The 15,653-nt window shown below is 47.7% G+C and overlaps 1 protein-coding gene across 3 annotated transcripts in view; it reads right to left on the bottom strand.

Annotated features, from left to right (window-relative positions):
- Positions 1 to 2,456: 2,456 nt before the first annotated feature.
- Positions 2,457 to 15,653, bottom strand: part of Nod1 (nucleotide binding oligomerization domain containing 1) — a 53,807-nt gene continuing 40,610 nt past the window's right edge. For 2 of the 3 annotated variants that reach the window (XM_052719414.1, XM_052719415.1), the window contains 5 exons: positions 12,444 to 12,527; positions 11,591 to 11,674; positions 8,926 to 9,009; positions 8,113 to 8,196; positions 2,457 to 3,556 (listed from right to left, as the gene is read on the bottom strand). In XM_052719414.1, the coding sequence (XP_052575374.1) occupies positions 3,484 to 3,556; positions 8,113 to 8,196; positions 8,926 to 9,009; positions 11,591 to 11,674; positions 12,444 to 12,527 (409 nt within the window). In that variant the 3' untranslated portion in view covers positions 2,457 to 3,483. Of the gene's footprint in view, positions 3,557 to 8,112; positions 8,197 to 8,925; positions 9,010 to 11,590; positions 11,675 to 12,443; positions 14,304 to 15,653 lie in introns of those variants that run through there. The other variant, XM_052719416.1, reaches the window with a different exon arrangement.

Here is a 15,653-nt window from a genome sequence, read left to right on the forward strand (position 1 = left end):
GTCCCACTTAAACTGCAGCGTCCTTCAGGAACTCCAGTGAGGACTAGCTGCTGTTCTCATTGGCAGAGCTAGGGTATTACGGGAAGTGTGATGTCCGGTATTTTGGGGGAGGAGATGAGAGCATGACTGTCCTGTTTGACTTTACTGGGAGGCTCTCTCAGCCCAAGGGAGAGGAAACAAGTGGGGAATCCACTTGAGTGGGAATGAGGAAGTCAGGCTTGTGGGAACTGGTGCCTGGAGAGTGGGGACCCTGTGCCAGCCCTGCTGAGTACCATCCATGACACCTCCTCTCAACAGTTACCCTCCTCAGTTACAACTCTCGGATTCTCCTTTTTCAAGGAGGAAATCAAGATTCCAACAGTCTTATACCCGGCCCACATGTACCAGGCAGGCTGCAGCAGAGTGGGGAGTGCTGGGAAGTTAATTCTACTCAGGTACATCGTGATTTTATGTGGCTTTTAAAAGTAAGTTCCAGGGTGAGGAGACAACTCAGTCAGTGAAGTACTTACATTTAAGCATGAGGACCTGAGTGTGACCCCCAGAATTTATATTTTAAAAAGAGTCAGGCATGGTGGCAAACAGAAGATCCCTAGAGGGTCCCTAGAGGTCATTGGCCCCCAGCCTCGCCTATTCAGGGAGTTCCAGGCCAATGAGAGACCCTGTATCAAAAACAGGTGGATAGCACTTGAGCAACAAGTCCTCAGACTTCTATATTCACATGGTACACATACATATGTATACACACACACATACACACATACTAAATAAATAGTAGATGATAGAAAGAAAGATGACAGATAGATAAATAGAAAGAAAGAAGGAAAGAAAGAAAGGAAGACAGAAAGAAAGAAAGAAAGAAAGAAAGAAAGAAAGAAAGAAAGAAAGAAAGAAAGAAAGAAAGAAAGAAAGAAAAAGGAAGGAAGAAAGAAAGAAAAAAGATAGATATTTTTTTAAGAAGAGAAAAGTTCCAGATTCGCTTGGATATGTCATGAACTCAGCTATAAAAGACAGGAACTGGCTAGGTGGCAATGGCACACGCCTTTAATCCCAGCACTTGGAAGGCAGAGCCAGGCGGATCTCTGTGAGTTCGAGGCCAGCCTGGTCTACAGAGCGAGATCCAGGACAGGCACCAAAACTACACAGAGAAACCCTGTCTTGAAAAACAAACAAACAAACAAACAAAAAGGACAGGAACTGTTCGTTTGTTTTCTTCCAAATCAGCCAGAACATCCTATGGAAATAAATTATATTCAAAATTCATATAGAAAATTCCCATTGTCATTTACATTTGGAAGGGAAATGCTGGGGATGAGGAGCTTTGAACCTCCTAGGCAAGTCCTCTCCCATGTAGCCCAGGCTGGCCTTGAACTCATGGTCCTACCCTATCCTCTTCAGAGCTAGGATTACAGGTGTGGACCACTGGAAGACCCATTTTCTTTTCCTTTGATTACTCAGAGCCTCAACCTATCTGCTGGCTCAAAGCCTCTGCTACCAAGCAGGGAGCTGCTTTGAGTTTCTGAGAAAGCCGAGCCTGCCTTTCACTCCCAGGAGGACTGAAGTATGATAGACTTGAAACCCAAACCCACGCTAATGCCCAGCCGCTCCAGGTCACAGTTCTGACAGCCGCAAGGGCAGTAAGGAGCACATTTTAGCCTCTTGAGGGGTTCCCTTTGACTGTTAATAAGTCTGTGCTTTGTCCCGGAGGAGTTCTTGTAAGGCGTGGTGAGTGTGCGGTCCATTGCGAGCATCACTGACCTGCAGCATGCCACTGTTTCCTGTGCTTCTGGTAGATTCCTCTCAATCTGGCTAGGGCAATGTTGCCACTCCTGAGGGTGATTATTAGGTGAATATTGGGGCCTGTAGTGGGGAGGATGGGGATCCCCACAGTAGTGCTTTTGAGGGAACTGCCCTTATGGGGTTGTCAGCCCCTACAATATTCCCCAAAACTTCAACTGCACACTCCCTTCCAAGCTGCCACCCAAAGCCACATGAACTCTAGGACCAAAACAATGAAGTCGGAGGGTCCCATGAACTGTCTCCTGCCACCCCTATTGACTCAGTGCCCCTTGCCACAAGCTCACCTGGTCTTCCACCCAGCAGTGAGCACCTGAAGACAAATGGCCCACAGAACCCACTGTGCGCTAGTGATGGTGTGAAATGGCGCCTGCTCCACCCCGACATGCCCCTGTGTCCTGACTCAGTAGCAGCCCCTGTTTGGATTCAGAGACCGGGTAGAGTGGCCTTGGAGGCTGCCTCCGCCTTTCTTGTCCCTTGTGGGTAGTGAAACCTGTGAAGGGTCAAGTTGGTGATGCCTCTGGCTTCTGTGTATCAGCCTTCTGTATAGCATGACACCCCAGAACCCCTTTGCAGTGGGCCATGCTGAGGCTCGAGGCTCACAGCATTTCTTCCTGGCAGAGTCCCTTCAGAAAACCCCCAGACTTAGCCATTAGAAATAGTGAGCATTTTCAATATTTTATTAACAAATGTGGTGGCAAAAGAACATGTTATCTGGCAACATCCCCAACCATCTCACCCTGCTGGGCATCCCCACGTACCCACCATGGTGTGGGTATCTGCCACGCTTTACTGGCAGAGCTCTCAGTCAGCTCCCTGAGTCTTGGCTGTGCTCAGTTACCCTCGTACTGCTGAGGGCGTGAAGATACTTCCTGCTCACAGGCAAGAGAGAGAGTTTTGCTTGGGATCTCAGGACCACCGAGGCAAGCCATGCTGCTGTGGCTGGTGGATGGGAACTGATGCTCCCTCCTGGGGCAAGTAGAGATGGGTAAAAACTCTGGGTAGAATCTCAGTCTCCTTAAGGCATAGCATTCCTCTGAGACTGATTTAGAGGGCATCCTCTGACTCTCATTTGCAGCCAGGGAGACTCCAGAACTGAAACCAAAGTCTGCGATGAGCCCTTGACAACCAGCTCGCTGTGGGCCCTTGGATGAGTCCTCTCCACAGTGGGCCTATTTTGGTAACCACGGCTGCGAGGAAAAAACAGATCTGTACAGTGGGGAGCAGGGGTACTGAGGAGAGGAATGAGATTTCAAGATAATCGTGTGGTCACTAGGTGCCTTCTTTCTAAAAAGTGGCGGCTGTCGGCTCTGCCCAAGTTCCCAGCTCTTTCCTGAAGGTGACATCGGTCCCATGAACCCTTCAAGCAGGCATCTGTGGGACCTGAGCTCGGCCCCCTCTGCTTCTTATGCTTTCATCTTCAGACATCATTATGGACATGCAGGGAAGTCTCTCCGTATAGACAATGCCTGGCTGGTTTTGAATGATGATGGAGGCCCCTAAGACACTCTACTTCTGCAGAGTCCCAGCCATGGCTCGGGTGCTGCCAGTCGGAGCATCTGCAGGGGAGGGTTCCTGACGGTCCCCTTGCTGCAGACCCTGCACAGCATCCCATGTCCCTGCTGATGGCACAGTGCTGTCTGTGACTGAGGAGCGACCTAGGTCAAAGATCCGGCGCAGGAACGTCTATCAGAAACAGATGATTCGCTTCTCATTTTCAAAGTCTTTGGCCTCCTCGGGCTTAATTAAGTTTCCATTGAGACTAGTGAACAGGAGAAAAATCAAATTTTACCCAACGTGTTGCAGAATATTATCCATCCCTTCCCAACAAATGATCCCACTCACTGTGTACGTCATACAACCCTGAAGTGAGGGAGCACACCCTATCCCAATTACGCTTTCATGTTAATGCCAGTCTTTTCCAGTTGCCCTTGCTCTGTTGACTGGATCTCACTGGGCTCACAGCAGCCTGTATAAGCCCAAGCTTAATGACATTTCCAGGCCTCATCTTTCTTCTGAGCCTTCATGGGCTTTCGGCTAACTTGACTTCTTCCTCCCTGAAGCACTGTGGACTCTCAGGTGGACATCGTGGACTTTAGTTTTTCTCCTGTCTCTGGTACTCGTTCTGGGCCTGCTCTCTCATGCCCTCATCTTCAGTACTGGCTTCCTCCAAGGTGGGGACCAACTGGGCCCTCAGCTCCTGGCTTCTTTTCTTCCACAGCTGGGTCAGTTAGGCAAGCTTCCTATTGACATCTTTCTCTGGCTGTCTCCATACACTTCAAAGTGGCCACAGCAGCCCGGGGGGCCCCAGCTCGGTAGACAGTTCCTCTCTTTACCCAGCTGTGTCAGGTTCCTGAGGCCTGCCTCCACGCTAGTTCTTCTGTCACGAAGTTCTGTTTGTTTCCTAAGCAGTCCTGGCATGACACTCTGACCCTCTGTAGCCCAGTCCCACCATACTTCTCTGAGGGCCCAGGGTCCTTCTTTGCACACAGCAGGTTCTTCCTGACTGCTCCAGCAGATGTGCTCTGACCACACCCCTTTCTGTAGTACACCCTTCACTAGCTTTCCCCTGCTTTCAGTATAAGGGTCAAAACCCATGATCTGACCCCGAGACCTTTCATGCCTGGGCTCAGCCTATCTCCTCAGGCCTCTTCTGCAGCCTCTTCCACACCTATGGCATACCAACTTCCTGTGCATTTCTTTGAGACAGGGTGCATTAGTTAGTGCTGTGGGATGGTCTGTATGTCAAGTGTGTTGCTGATTGGTCAATAAATAAATCACTGATTGGCCAGTGGCCAGGCAGGAAGTGTAGGCGGGACAAGGAGGAGAATAAAGCTGGGAAGTGGAAGGCTGAGACAGAGAGACACTGCCAGCCGCCACGATGACAAACAGCATGTGAAGATGCCGGTAAGCCACGAGCCACGTGGCAAGGTATAGATTTATAGAAATGGATTAATTTAAGCTGTAAGAACAGTTAGCAAGAAGCCTGCCACGGCCATACAGTTTGTAAGCAATATAAGTCTCTGTGTTTACTTGGTTGGGTTTGAGCGGCTGTGGGACTGGCAGGTGAGAGAGATTTGTCCTGACTGTGGGGCAGGCAGGAAAACTCTAGCTACAAGTTACTTTTCTTGTTGCTGTGACAAATGCAAATTAGGAAGGAAGGATTTATTTTAACATGCAGTTTGAGAGGGCATGATGACAAAGACGGTGACAGGAGCAGGGGGCCACTTGTCATACTGCATCTGCAGTCAGGGAGCGGTGAGAGATGAGTACCAGTGCTCTGAGCTATCTATCTATTATCTATCTATCTATCTATCTATCTATCTATCTATCTATCTATCTGTCTGTCTGTCTGTCTGTCTATCTATCTATCATCTATCTGTCTATCTACCTATCTATCATCTATCTGTCTATCTACCTATCTATCATCTATCTGTCTATCTATCTATCTATCTATCTATCTATCATCTATCTATCTATCATCTATCTATCTATCTATCTATATCTATCATCTATCTATCTATCATCTATCTATCATCTATCTATCATCTATCTATCTATTATCTATCTATCTATCTATATCTATCATCTATCATCTATCTATCTATCATCTATCTATTTATCATCTATCTATCTATCTATCTATCTATCTATCATCTATCATCTATCATCTATCTATCTATCTATCTATCATCTATCTATCTATCATCTATCTATCATCTATCTATCTATCATCTATCTGTCTATCTATCTATCTATCGTCTATCTATCTATCATCTATCATCTATCTATCATCTATCTATCTATCTATCAGCTATCACCTATCTATCATCTATCTATCTATTGATGACTATTGGGGTCTAGCCCCTCAATAGCCTTCTCCCAGAGTTCCAGAAGAGATGCTACCAGTGGCAGATTAATCTGAGAGATTCTCTATTAAATCTATATGCACAAAACTCTTTAGTCTGTTCACTTTATTCTTCTGAGTGAGTTCTCTCTCTACACACCTTCTATTCTGCTCTCTTATCTAGCTCCTTTCTTGCCTGATTCTCTCTACATTTATCTGCTATTCCCTCTAAGTGCCATCTTAATTCCTTCATCTAGTTCTGCCCCATCTAGGTTCTCATCCATCCAGTTCTTTTCCATCTTAACTTTTCTCCCATCCCCTTCTTTCTCATCTTGATCTCCCTCATCTTGTTCTTCCCCATTGGCTCTTCCTCATCTTCCATCTCATTCCTCTAGTCCTCTCTTCTAGTCCTCCAATCTAGTTCTCCTCATGTCTCTGAGGTTTACAGTTATATACCCATGCAGTAGCAATGCTCTGGCTAAGGCAAGCTCACCAGGTTTGAATTCCCTCAAGGTCAAAGGAAGGGCAATAAGATCCTCACAAAAGAGCAGTAATTGTCAGCCATCAATCGCAACCCAAAAGGGAAGTGGCTAATGGGGAATGAATCAACTGAGGGCTAAATTCAGTTAATAGATCTGAGAAAGGGAATTTATGTGCTCAAACTACATTCTTAGAAGTGGTTAGTTAAAGTGTTAGGAGTCTATCAGTGATGAGTGAAAATAAAACTGCCTTATTTTCCTTTGGCCCCTTATCTGTCCAAGTTATCTTGGCTACTGCTGTTTTCTGTCAAGGCGGGGGAGTGCACTCAGTGGCCGGGCAACCTGAGTCACAGCTTGATGTACCTGTAAGCAGAAACCCTTTAGTTCTGAGTTAATAGTTAAAGGTAGATCTAAAACTAGAGTTAAGACTTTGGAAAGGGGAAGGTTAAGCTTAATTAGCTCATTCGCCTGGCCTGGGCAATTGTCCGTGTAGATCTTTACCTTTTCTGACAGATGGTCTATTTTTAAGAAGTCTGGGAAGTTTCTCAGATAAGATATTTTCATCTAGAGAAGGTCCTGGCCAGATGTTGCTAGTGACAATAATCACAGAGAGGCCTGAAATTGGGTGTCTGGCTGTGTTGCTGCTTTTAGCACAGTTGGGGGAGGTTGTCCAAATATTCCAATAGCATAGGGGAAATTGTGCCCAATGAATGATCAACACACTGTTCTAGAAATGGAGAAGCTACAATACCACACAAGAAATTCATTGTAGGAAAAAGGCTAATATTCAAGAGCCAATATCACCAAGACTTCTTGAGTCTTGGCTTCATCCTCTGGAAATGCCGTTGGCTTCTTCCAGGTATTAGCTTTGCCATAGAAAGCTATTCTACTTCATATTTCTGCAGCTCCCAGCATCTATCTCTATCTCTATCACTATCTCTATCTCTCTTCAATCTGAGGCCCCAGCACATGGGATGGTGCCACCCACATTTAGCGTGGGTCTTTCCACATGGGTTAACTGAACTGAAACTTCCTCACAGACATGCCCAGAGATTTCTCTCGTAGGTGATTCTAGACCCTTTCAAACTGACAGTCAGTATCAGTCACCATGCAGGGCCCCGTTGTGTAACCCAGGCGGGCCAGGATGCTTCTGCCTCAGTTTCCATGTAGATCAGACTCGCCTTAAACTCCCATAGAGCTGAGGGCCGGGTTAAATGCATATGCCACCACATCTGGCGGCTTGTGGATCTTGATGGACACGATCTCAAACTCTGAGCCTTTGTGTGCGCCCTTCTCCAACCTGCAGCACGGCCAGACCCACTCCAGCCTTCCAAGCCCACTCATCCTCCGTGGCTTAGTCCAAAGTCTCTCCCTTAGGAGGCCTGCCCTGTGTCCAGCTCCCTCCTGGCCTTGCCCGATCCTGCAGCCTTCGTGGTTACCCTTGACTCTTTCCTGCTCTGTGCTCCACCCTGACCTCAGACTGAGCCCTTGAGGGCGGTTCACACGCGTTCACCACTGGATTCTCAGCAGCAGCCAGTTACACTTCCACAGCGCTTGGGAGTACTCAGGGCGGCTGTTTTCCGGATCAGGCACACAAGAGCTTTAAAGAGCTGCGGCCCCCTCCCCACATTGTCCTCACAGGCAAGAAGGAAGTGGGATGGGACTCCCGTGACCCCATAAAGTGGTCAGTGGCACTTACCCAGAGACCATGGAACTGGGTGCTGTGACAAGAGCATGTCCTTACCAGATCTCTGTTATGGTGGTGATATGTGGTGGTTATATATGGTGTTATGCACATGGCCTTACCAGATCTCTGTTATGGTGGTGATATGTGGTGGTTATATATGGTGTTATGCACATGGCCTTACCAGATCTCTGTTATGGTGGTGATATGTGATGGTTATATATGGTGTTATGCACATGGCCTTACCAGATCTCTGTTATGGTGGTGATATGTGGTGGTTATATATGGTGTTATGCACATGGCCTTACCAGATCTCTGTTATGGTGGTGTTCTTCTGCAATGCCTCAGCCAGTTGGGCTGTCCCCTTGGCTGTAATATGATTCTGAATAAGCCTGAAAGGAGAGTACACATGTATGAACACAGAAGGCTGGGTCCAATCCGGAATCTATGGGGTCAGGGTTAGGTGGTGACAGGATCCCCATACTTCCTCACTGGACTAGCAGTGCCTCACCAGAGAACAATGAAGAGCCCTGAAAATCTTCAACGTTTTTATACAGTGATTGTGATATAGCTAGACTCATACATAGCATAATTGTAAACGAATCCCCCTCCTCTCTCTCTCTCTCTCTCCTTTCTCTCTCTCTCTCTCTCTCTCTCTCTCTCTCTCTCTCTCTCTCTCTCTCTCTTCTCTCTCTTCTCTCTCTTCTCTCTCTCTTCTCTCTCTCTCTCTCTCTCTCTCTCTCTCTCTCTCTCTCTCTCTCTCCTCTGTCCTTCATAGCAGGGATCCCCAGCCCAAAAGGATTGGGCTAAATTTTCTTTTCTGGCTTTTTGAGACAAGGTTTCTCTATGTAGCCCTGGCTGTCCTGGAACTTACCCTGTAGACCAGGCTGGCCTTGAACTCACAGAGATCCACCTGCCTCTGCCCCTCCCAAGTGCTAGAATAAAAGGCGTGCACCAACACCACCCAGCAACAAAACAGAAAAACAAAAAAGAAAACAAACAAAATAAAACAAAAAAACCAAAACCCTCTAAACTTTCAAAGGTTGAGTGCTGTGGTATATAGATTTTATCACAGACCATGCGCAGACAACAGAGTCCAGGCCCCAGGCCCCATGAGTTACCATAAATGCTTCAGCGTCTGGTTGACTTTCAGCATCTCCGCGAAGCACTCTGCTGCCTCATCATTAAGTTCATTTTTTGTCAGCCTAGAAGAAAAGAGTTGTTGCGTCAGCAGTGCTGATGGGACAGATGTTGTTTATGAGTTCACAGAGGCCATTCTGGGGCCTTCCCTCCTGCCCGGCATCACATGCTGAGGGCCAGGCTCCCCATCTACATTGAAACCCTGCATCATGGCGTGTAAACTCATACAAGGACACTAGCTTCCAGTCAGTCCTTCCCTGAGCTCTGTTTCCTGCCCTCCTTCCTTCGAGGTAGTTCCCTACCCAGACAGCACCCTTGGATTTTACAGACGTGAAATACCCTACAATACAGGGAGCCAGTGCCTCCATGTCAGCCTCTGGGTCAGCGTCCAGCCCCCCTAGACTTCTGAAGGTCACTGGCAGCACACTGCCCAGATCAGGATGGAGCCCTGGAAAAGCCCTGCCTGGTGAACCGCGCTCAGCTGTTCTCTGAAGCTACTGTGAAGGACAGGAATTGGTAACAAACTCAAGGAGCCTCTCGATTGCTCTAAACTCAGCAGCTGATGGAACAAAGCGCCGAAGCTCCCAGATGTCCCCAACAGAGGACCCTCCTTGTTCCAGTGGGTAAAAGAATACGAAGACTGAGGTAGAGTTAGCACCATTTAAAAGATCGTTCTTTGCAGGGCAGTTTGGTCCACATCTACCCCGATCTTAAATGTATTTCACTTTCAGATAAAAGTGGTCAGACTAGAAACTCACCCTGACGTTGCAAAATGTTCATCAAAGCTAAGAAAAGTGGCCTCTGTAACCCCAGCTTCTCAGAGGCAGAGGCAGGAGGATTGTGAGTTTGAGGCCAGCCCGGGTAACTTAATGAGGCTCTATTTCAAAACTTAATAAAGAATTTCAGGGCTCGTGAATGTAGCACAGTGTCAGAGCACTAGCCCAACATTCCCAAAGCCCCTGACTTTGAACCTCAGTGCTGAAAAGGAAGAAGATGTGTAACAAGGGTGTAGGCCTTGTAAACACACACTGGGGTATTGTGCTCCTGATGCAAAAGGAGAACTGTTTTAGGTACCTGTCAAAAAGAAGAAACTGGTAAGATAGTAAGCATCCATTCAAAGGTGGATTGTGCCTTAGAGACAATAAGAGAGAATAAAGAAGGAGGCAGTTGTGAGGGTGCTCTGGACACCAACTTGCCATGGAACGAGTCCACATGTGTGAAAGGTGCAGAAGGACCAATGGCACTACAGTAAGAACTTTGCATTCTTGTCCATGCAGAGCAGTGGCTCTCAACCAGGCTGGTTTCGCTGTCCATGGACACTGAACAGTGCCTGGAGGGAGACAATTTTTGACCATCATAATTTGAGTGCTCCTGGCATCTGACAGGTAGAGGCCAGGAATGCTTCTATACACCATCCAATGCCCTGGCCAGCCCCAAGCAACAGCCAAACCATCAGCAATGTGGAGGTGAGAGATCCTGACAAGCACGGACATGTCCAATATGCAATGTAGAGTGGAGAGGTATAATAGCCAAACTGCTACTCTACTTTATATACATTTGAATATACAAAAAGACTGGGAAGGAACAAGAGTATTTGAAAACCATGAGAAGTACTTTCTTCTCCTAATTTTTGTCATTATTGTTCGAATCAGGCTCTCGCTACAAAGGCCAGGCTGGTGTTAAACTTGCAACCCTCCAGTGTTAGCCTTTTGAATGCTGGGGCTACATGTGTTCTCCACTACACCTGGGGCAGAACATGGGATTTTCAGTAACTATGTCTAATGGTTTCTATTGATGGTCAACTTGCCAGGATCTAGAGGCACTGAGGACATAAAACCTCAGCATGTCATGGGGAGTTTCTAGATGGGGTTAACTGAGGTAGATGTGGATGGTGTCATCCCATGGGTGCAAAGCACCACAGTCAATCAGAAGGAGAAAGCCAACGGGTTATCAGTATTCCTCTCTCTGCTTCCCAACAGTGTGGTGTGAACAGCTGTTTCATGTTCCTGCTGCCCTGCCTTCCCTGTCGGGATGGATGGTAGCTTTAAACCACGAGTCAGAGTAAATCTTTCTCTCCATGAGTTACTTTCATCAGGTAGATTGTCATGGCAACAAGATAAGTAACTGATAGGTTAGCGAGATCTGATGAGCACTGGGAGGCAAGAGGATGACATTGGAACTTGCTCACAAATAAAGATAAGGAAAAACAAAGGATTAAACGACCTACTAGAAAGGGGGTGGGGGGAATGACCAAAAGCACCATGGTGCCAATGTCCACCTACTAAGTATAAGGATTCCAGGTTTCTAGTGACAGGCCATCTGGGGCACAGAAGCCAAATCGTGATGCATGCACATGGACAGAGGCAGTTGCATGAATGACTGGCAGCGCAAGAGGTGAAGTGGGTATTTTGGACGAGGTGCATGAAAGCTGGGCCTGGGTGGGAGTGTTTTGAGGGGACTTCTGGCACCTTCACAGAAGCTGAGGGTGACAAAGCCCACTTCGTCCGTGTGTTATTCCTGGGTTTGTGGGAATGGCTGGGGGAAATGTCATTCTCCTTTATAATGGAGAAGTGCTTTTCAGTTTAGATTCCATAACCTAGGGAATAACGACCAGACCCAACCCTTGGAAATGACTCAAAATGTTACCAGAATATTGACAGAGAGTTGTTCTGCTTCAGGGCCTGTGCGAGGCTCTTCCCTCCCTCAGGAGAGATGTCATTGGATGCAAGACTAGGAGGAGAAACACAGGGGATGGATTATTACAGACACAGCCACAGTTGGCCTTATCTTCAACACTCAGTCATTGGGACGTTTCTGTCTGGACACAGACCCAGGCAGGAAGCAGCGTGCGTGGCCCATCAGCAGGTGCCCGGGCTTTGCTGCCTGAGCGTGTAAGGGCGGGCTTACGGCTGCTTCTGGAGAGACCAGGTGAAAAAGCAAAGGCAGGACTCAGGGGTTTGCCTCTGAGCTGAAGGCCAAGGAATCCTGGTGCTCCCAAAGTGGACTGTGCCAGGCTTCTATGAGGGCATTCATCAGGCAGCTCAGGTCATCTGAGAGTTTCAGAGGCCCATGACAAGACCTGGGAAAGTCTCTTCGGCAAAGTCCTGGGCCCCCTTCCATGGCAGAGCCGACAAGGCTCTAAGACTCCAAGGTGCTGGAATCAGGCCAGGGTGCTAACGGGAGGCTGTTCATTATCTGAGAAAGGGGAAGGGGCGGCAACCTGCAGGCTAGTGTCCCTTTGGTTTTATCTGGGCTTGAAAATTGCTCCCAGCCCCATCTCTGAGGGTGCCCGTCAAGACAGCTGAGGGACTGCAAGTGTCCCAGGTCTCCCTGGCGTTCACTGAGCTAAGCACCTCACTGCATGCCTCACACCCACTGAGAAAAACTTCAGCAAGAGAAGCCACGTGCCAATCAATCTTGCCCAGTAGGAAAGCCAGCCACCCCCTCCCAAGAACCCCTCCCTGGGCCCCTGGAGCCCACATCTCAGAAGGCACGTTACCTGAGGTTGGTCAGGCTGCGGTGGTCCCTCAATGCCTCTGCGAAGGCCTTGGCCCCTTCATCCCCAATCTGATTGCCCCACATCCTGAAAGCAGAGGTGAGAAAGGGACTGTCACGCAGCCACCCTCCAGCGGATGGCGGCTGCCCCTCTCGACTCCTTCTCAACAGGCACCTCCCAGAGGGGTGACCCTGGCCGCAGCCTGCAGCTGCACAAACAGCCTGCCCCGGGCTCCCAGTTACAGAGAGCCATGAAAGCAGCAGCAGCCTCGAGTACAGACAGGCCGCCCAGCAGGTTGTGTGGTTCGAGATCAGCCTCTCCGAACTTTGCAAAGGCTCCAGTCTGAGATCCTCAGCCCACAACTGCCCTAGAAAGAAACTCTCGGGCTACCCTGGCCTGAAAGGAAGGCTGTGCACAGGAGTTAGACTCCCACCCTGGATCAACAGAGAGCAAGCAAAGGGACCGCCACTGTAGATGATTTTGACCTCTCAGGAAGCCAAGACCTGGAACTGTGTCTGAAACTATACTAGTAACGCTCTTTGTATGTGGCAAGGATGTTGCCAGCCAGGCCTTGCATGACACTTCAGTCTCAGTGTCCAGTTGTGAACAATGAAGCTGATTTCTGTCTCCAGGCAGACCTCTCAGAGGACCAACCAACGCATTCTGCATGATGAGAGTCTTCCGTCAAGCTCTGCCACTGGGAAGAGGAACCTCAGTGGAGAACATGCCTCCATCAGATGAGGCTACAGGAAACTCTGTCGGGCGCTTCCTTGATTGATGATTGATGTGGGAGGGCCCAGCCCATTGTGGGTGGTGGCACCCTTGAGCAGGTGGTCCTGGGGTGTAGAAGAAGGCAGGCTGAGTGAGCCTTGGGGAGCAAGCCAGTAAGCAGCATTCCTCTGTAGTTTCTGCTTCAGTTCCTGCCTCCAGGTTCCTGCTTGAGTTCCTGCCCTGACTTCTCTCAATGATAGACTGGGATGGGAAAACGTAAGCCAAACCAACCCTTTCCTCCGCAAGCTGATTTTGGCCATGGTCTTTATCACAGCGATAGAAGGCAAACTAAGACAGCCACCTACTCTGTCCAATCTTATACAAACATTAAAGCGCCTTCGACCTCAGTTTCTTTCTCTGTCAAATGGGATAACAAGGGCATTCTTGGTAGAGTAGTGAGGAAGGTTTTGTGATTTCATAGATGTGAACACTTAGAATAGCAGCTGGCCCAGAAGGGTAGGCTGTTTCCAGCAGGAAGGGGGCCTCTGTTTCCAGGGAGCAGAATAATGTGCCTGACCCACTCACAACAGGACCTGACCTCTACAGCAAGGTCCAGCAGACTGCCTTTAGGTGTGGCCGATGAGAGGCCAGTTTTCAGTACTTTGCTGAGAAAATGTGTGCACAATACAATTGAGCGGCATCAATTTTGTCATAAAGTGTCAGGCTCTGATATGAGACTAAGTAAAAAATGAAGATAAAATTCGGTCCGCATGGCTTGGTTTCTGCTATGTAAAAGGAGTAATAGAGGGAGAGAAAAAAGAACCGAAAAGAGTTTCCATCATCTCAAATGTCAATGACAGTTCTCTCTTTTAAGTAACCCAGTCTGGCCTTGAACTTGGTATATAGCTGAGACTGGTCTTGAACTTGTGATCCTCTTGCCTTCACCCTCCAAATTCTGAGCTAGTACAGGCATGTACTATTATATCCAGCTTAAAAGCAATTCTGGGAAGACAATTTTTATTAGTGTTCATACTCCCCATAGTTTCTCAAGAAAACCACCTATGTTCCTTTTTAATCCAGGAAAAGTTACAACGCCACAAGGAGACTTTTAACCACAGCGGGGTACCACTCCTGGCGTTAGGATGGCCGCTGCTAACAAAACAGAAAGAACAAGTGTTGGCAAAGGGTGGAGAAAATGGAACCCATGTGCGCCGCTGGTGGGGGTGTAAAATGATGTACTGCCGTGAGACGCACTACGTGAGGCCTCCAAGAATCAGACATAAGGAATAGAGGGCTGGCTCTGAGGATAAGAGGACCTGGGTTTGAATCCCAGCACCCATAGGACAGCTCACAATTATCTATAATGTCAGTTTCTGGGGGTCAGATGCCCTCTCTGGCCTTAGTGACACTAAGCCTGTAAGTGGTACACAGACATACATGCAGGTAAAAGACCCATAAACATAAAATTTTAAATTAAAAAACATAATGAACAAAGAAATCAAAAATAGTATGCCTTTAATCCCAGGACTCGGGAGGCAGAGGCAGGAAGATCTCTGTGAGTTTGAGGCCAGCCTGGGCTACAGAGTGAGTTCCAGGAAAGGCGCAAAGCTACTCAGAGAAACCCTGTCTCAAAAAAACCAAAAAGAAAGAAAGAAAGGAAGGAAGGAAGAAAGGAAGAAAGAAAGAAAGAAAGAAAGAAAGAAAGAAAGAAAGAAAGAAAGAAAGAAAGAAAGAAAGAAAGAAATCAAACATAGAATTGACATTCCACTGCAACCCCAGTGGGGCCGTTTAACCAGCAGGATCGAGCAGGGATGTCTGTGTACCTAAGGCCATCCACAGTGTTCACAACCTGTGTGTCCAGTGACAGAGAAATCAAGGAGCAAAATGAAGTGCAGATATCGAGGGAACAGTCAGCCTGAAAGGAAGGGAACTCTCCCATGCGACAACAGGAATGACACAAGGCACAATGACCCTTGTTGTCATGTTAAGTGAAATAAGCCAACACACACACACACACACACACACACACACACACACACACACACAACAACAACAACAACAACAACAAAAACCTGCGATGTACTCACTTTGGATTTGGATGCCTAGGAATGGACAGCCAAGGCCAAGAAGCACTTTGGAGAAAGATGATGTTATGGCTGTCTTACATGAATGCACTTAATGCCACTAAATTACATAATTAAACATGTTTATGTGGGCATTTTATCACAATTTTTAATATAATAACAAAAACAAAGCTAACCAGAGTATAGTAAATTTTTGTTTGTTTGTTTTTCAAGACAGAGTTTCTCTGTGTCGTTTTGGTGCCTGTCCTAGATCTCACTCTGTACACTAGGCTGGCCTCAAGCCTACCTCTGCCTCCCGAGTGCTGAAATTAAAGGCATGTGCCACTACCGCCCAGCGGATAATAAATTCTTAAAACCAAGACCAACCTCTGGCCGCAGTGAACACACACAGCTAGGCTCCTGTGTCCCAGTCACAATG

Source organism: Peromyscus californicus, unplaced genomic scaffold, assembly GCF_007827085.1.
Source record: "Peromyscus californicus insignis strain IS unplaced genomic scaffold, ASM782708v3 Scaffold_6__1_contigs__length_162567912, whole genome shotgun sequence".
NCBI lineage: Eukaryota > Metazoa > Chordata > Mammalia > Rodentia > Cricetidae > Peromyscus > Peromyscus californicus.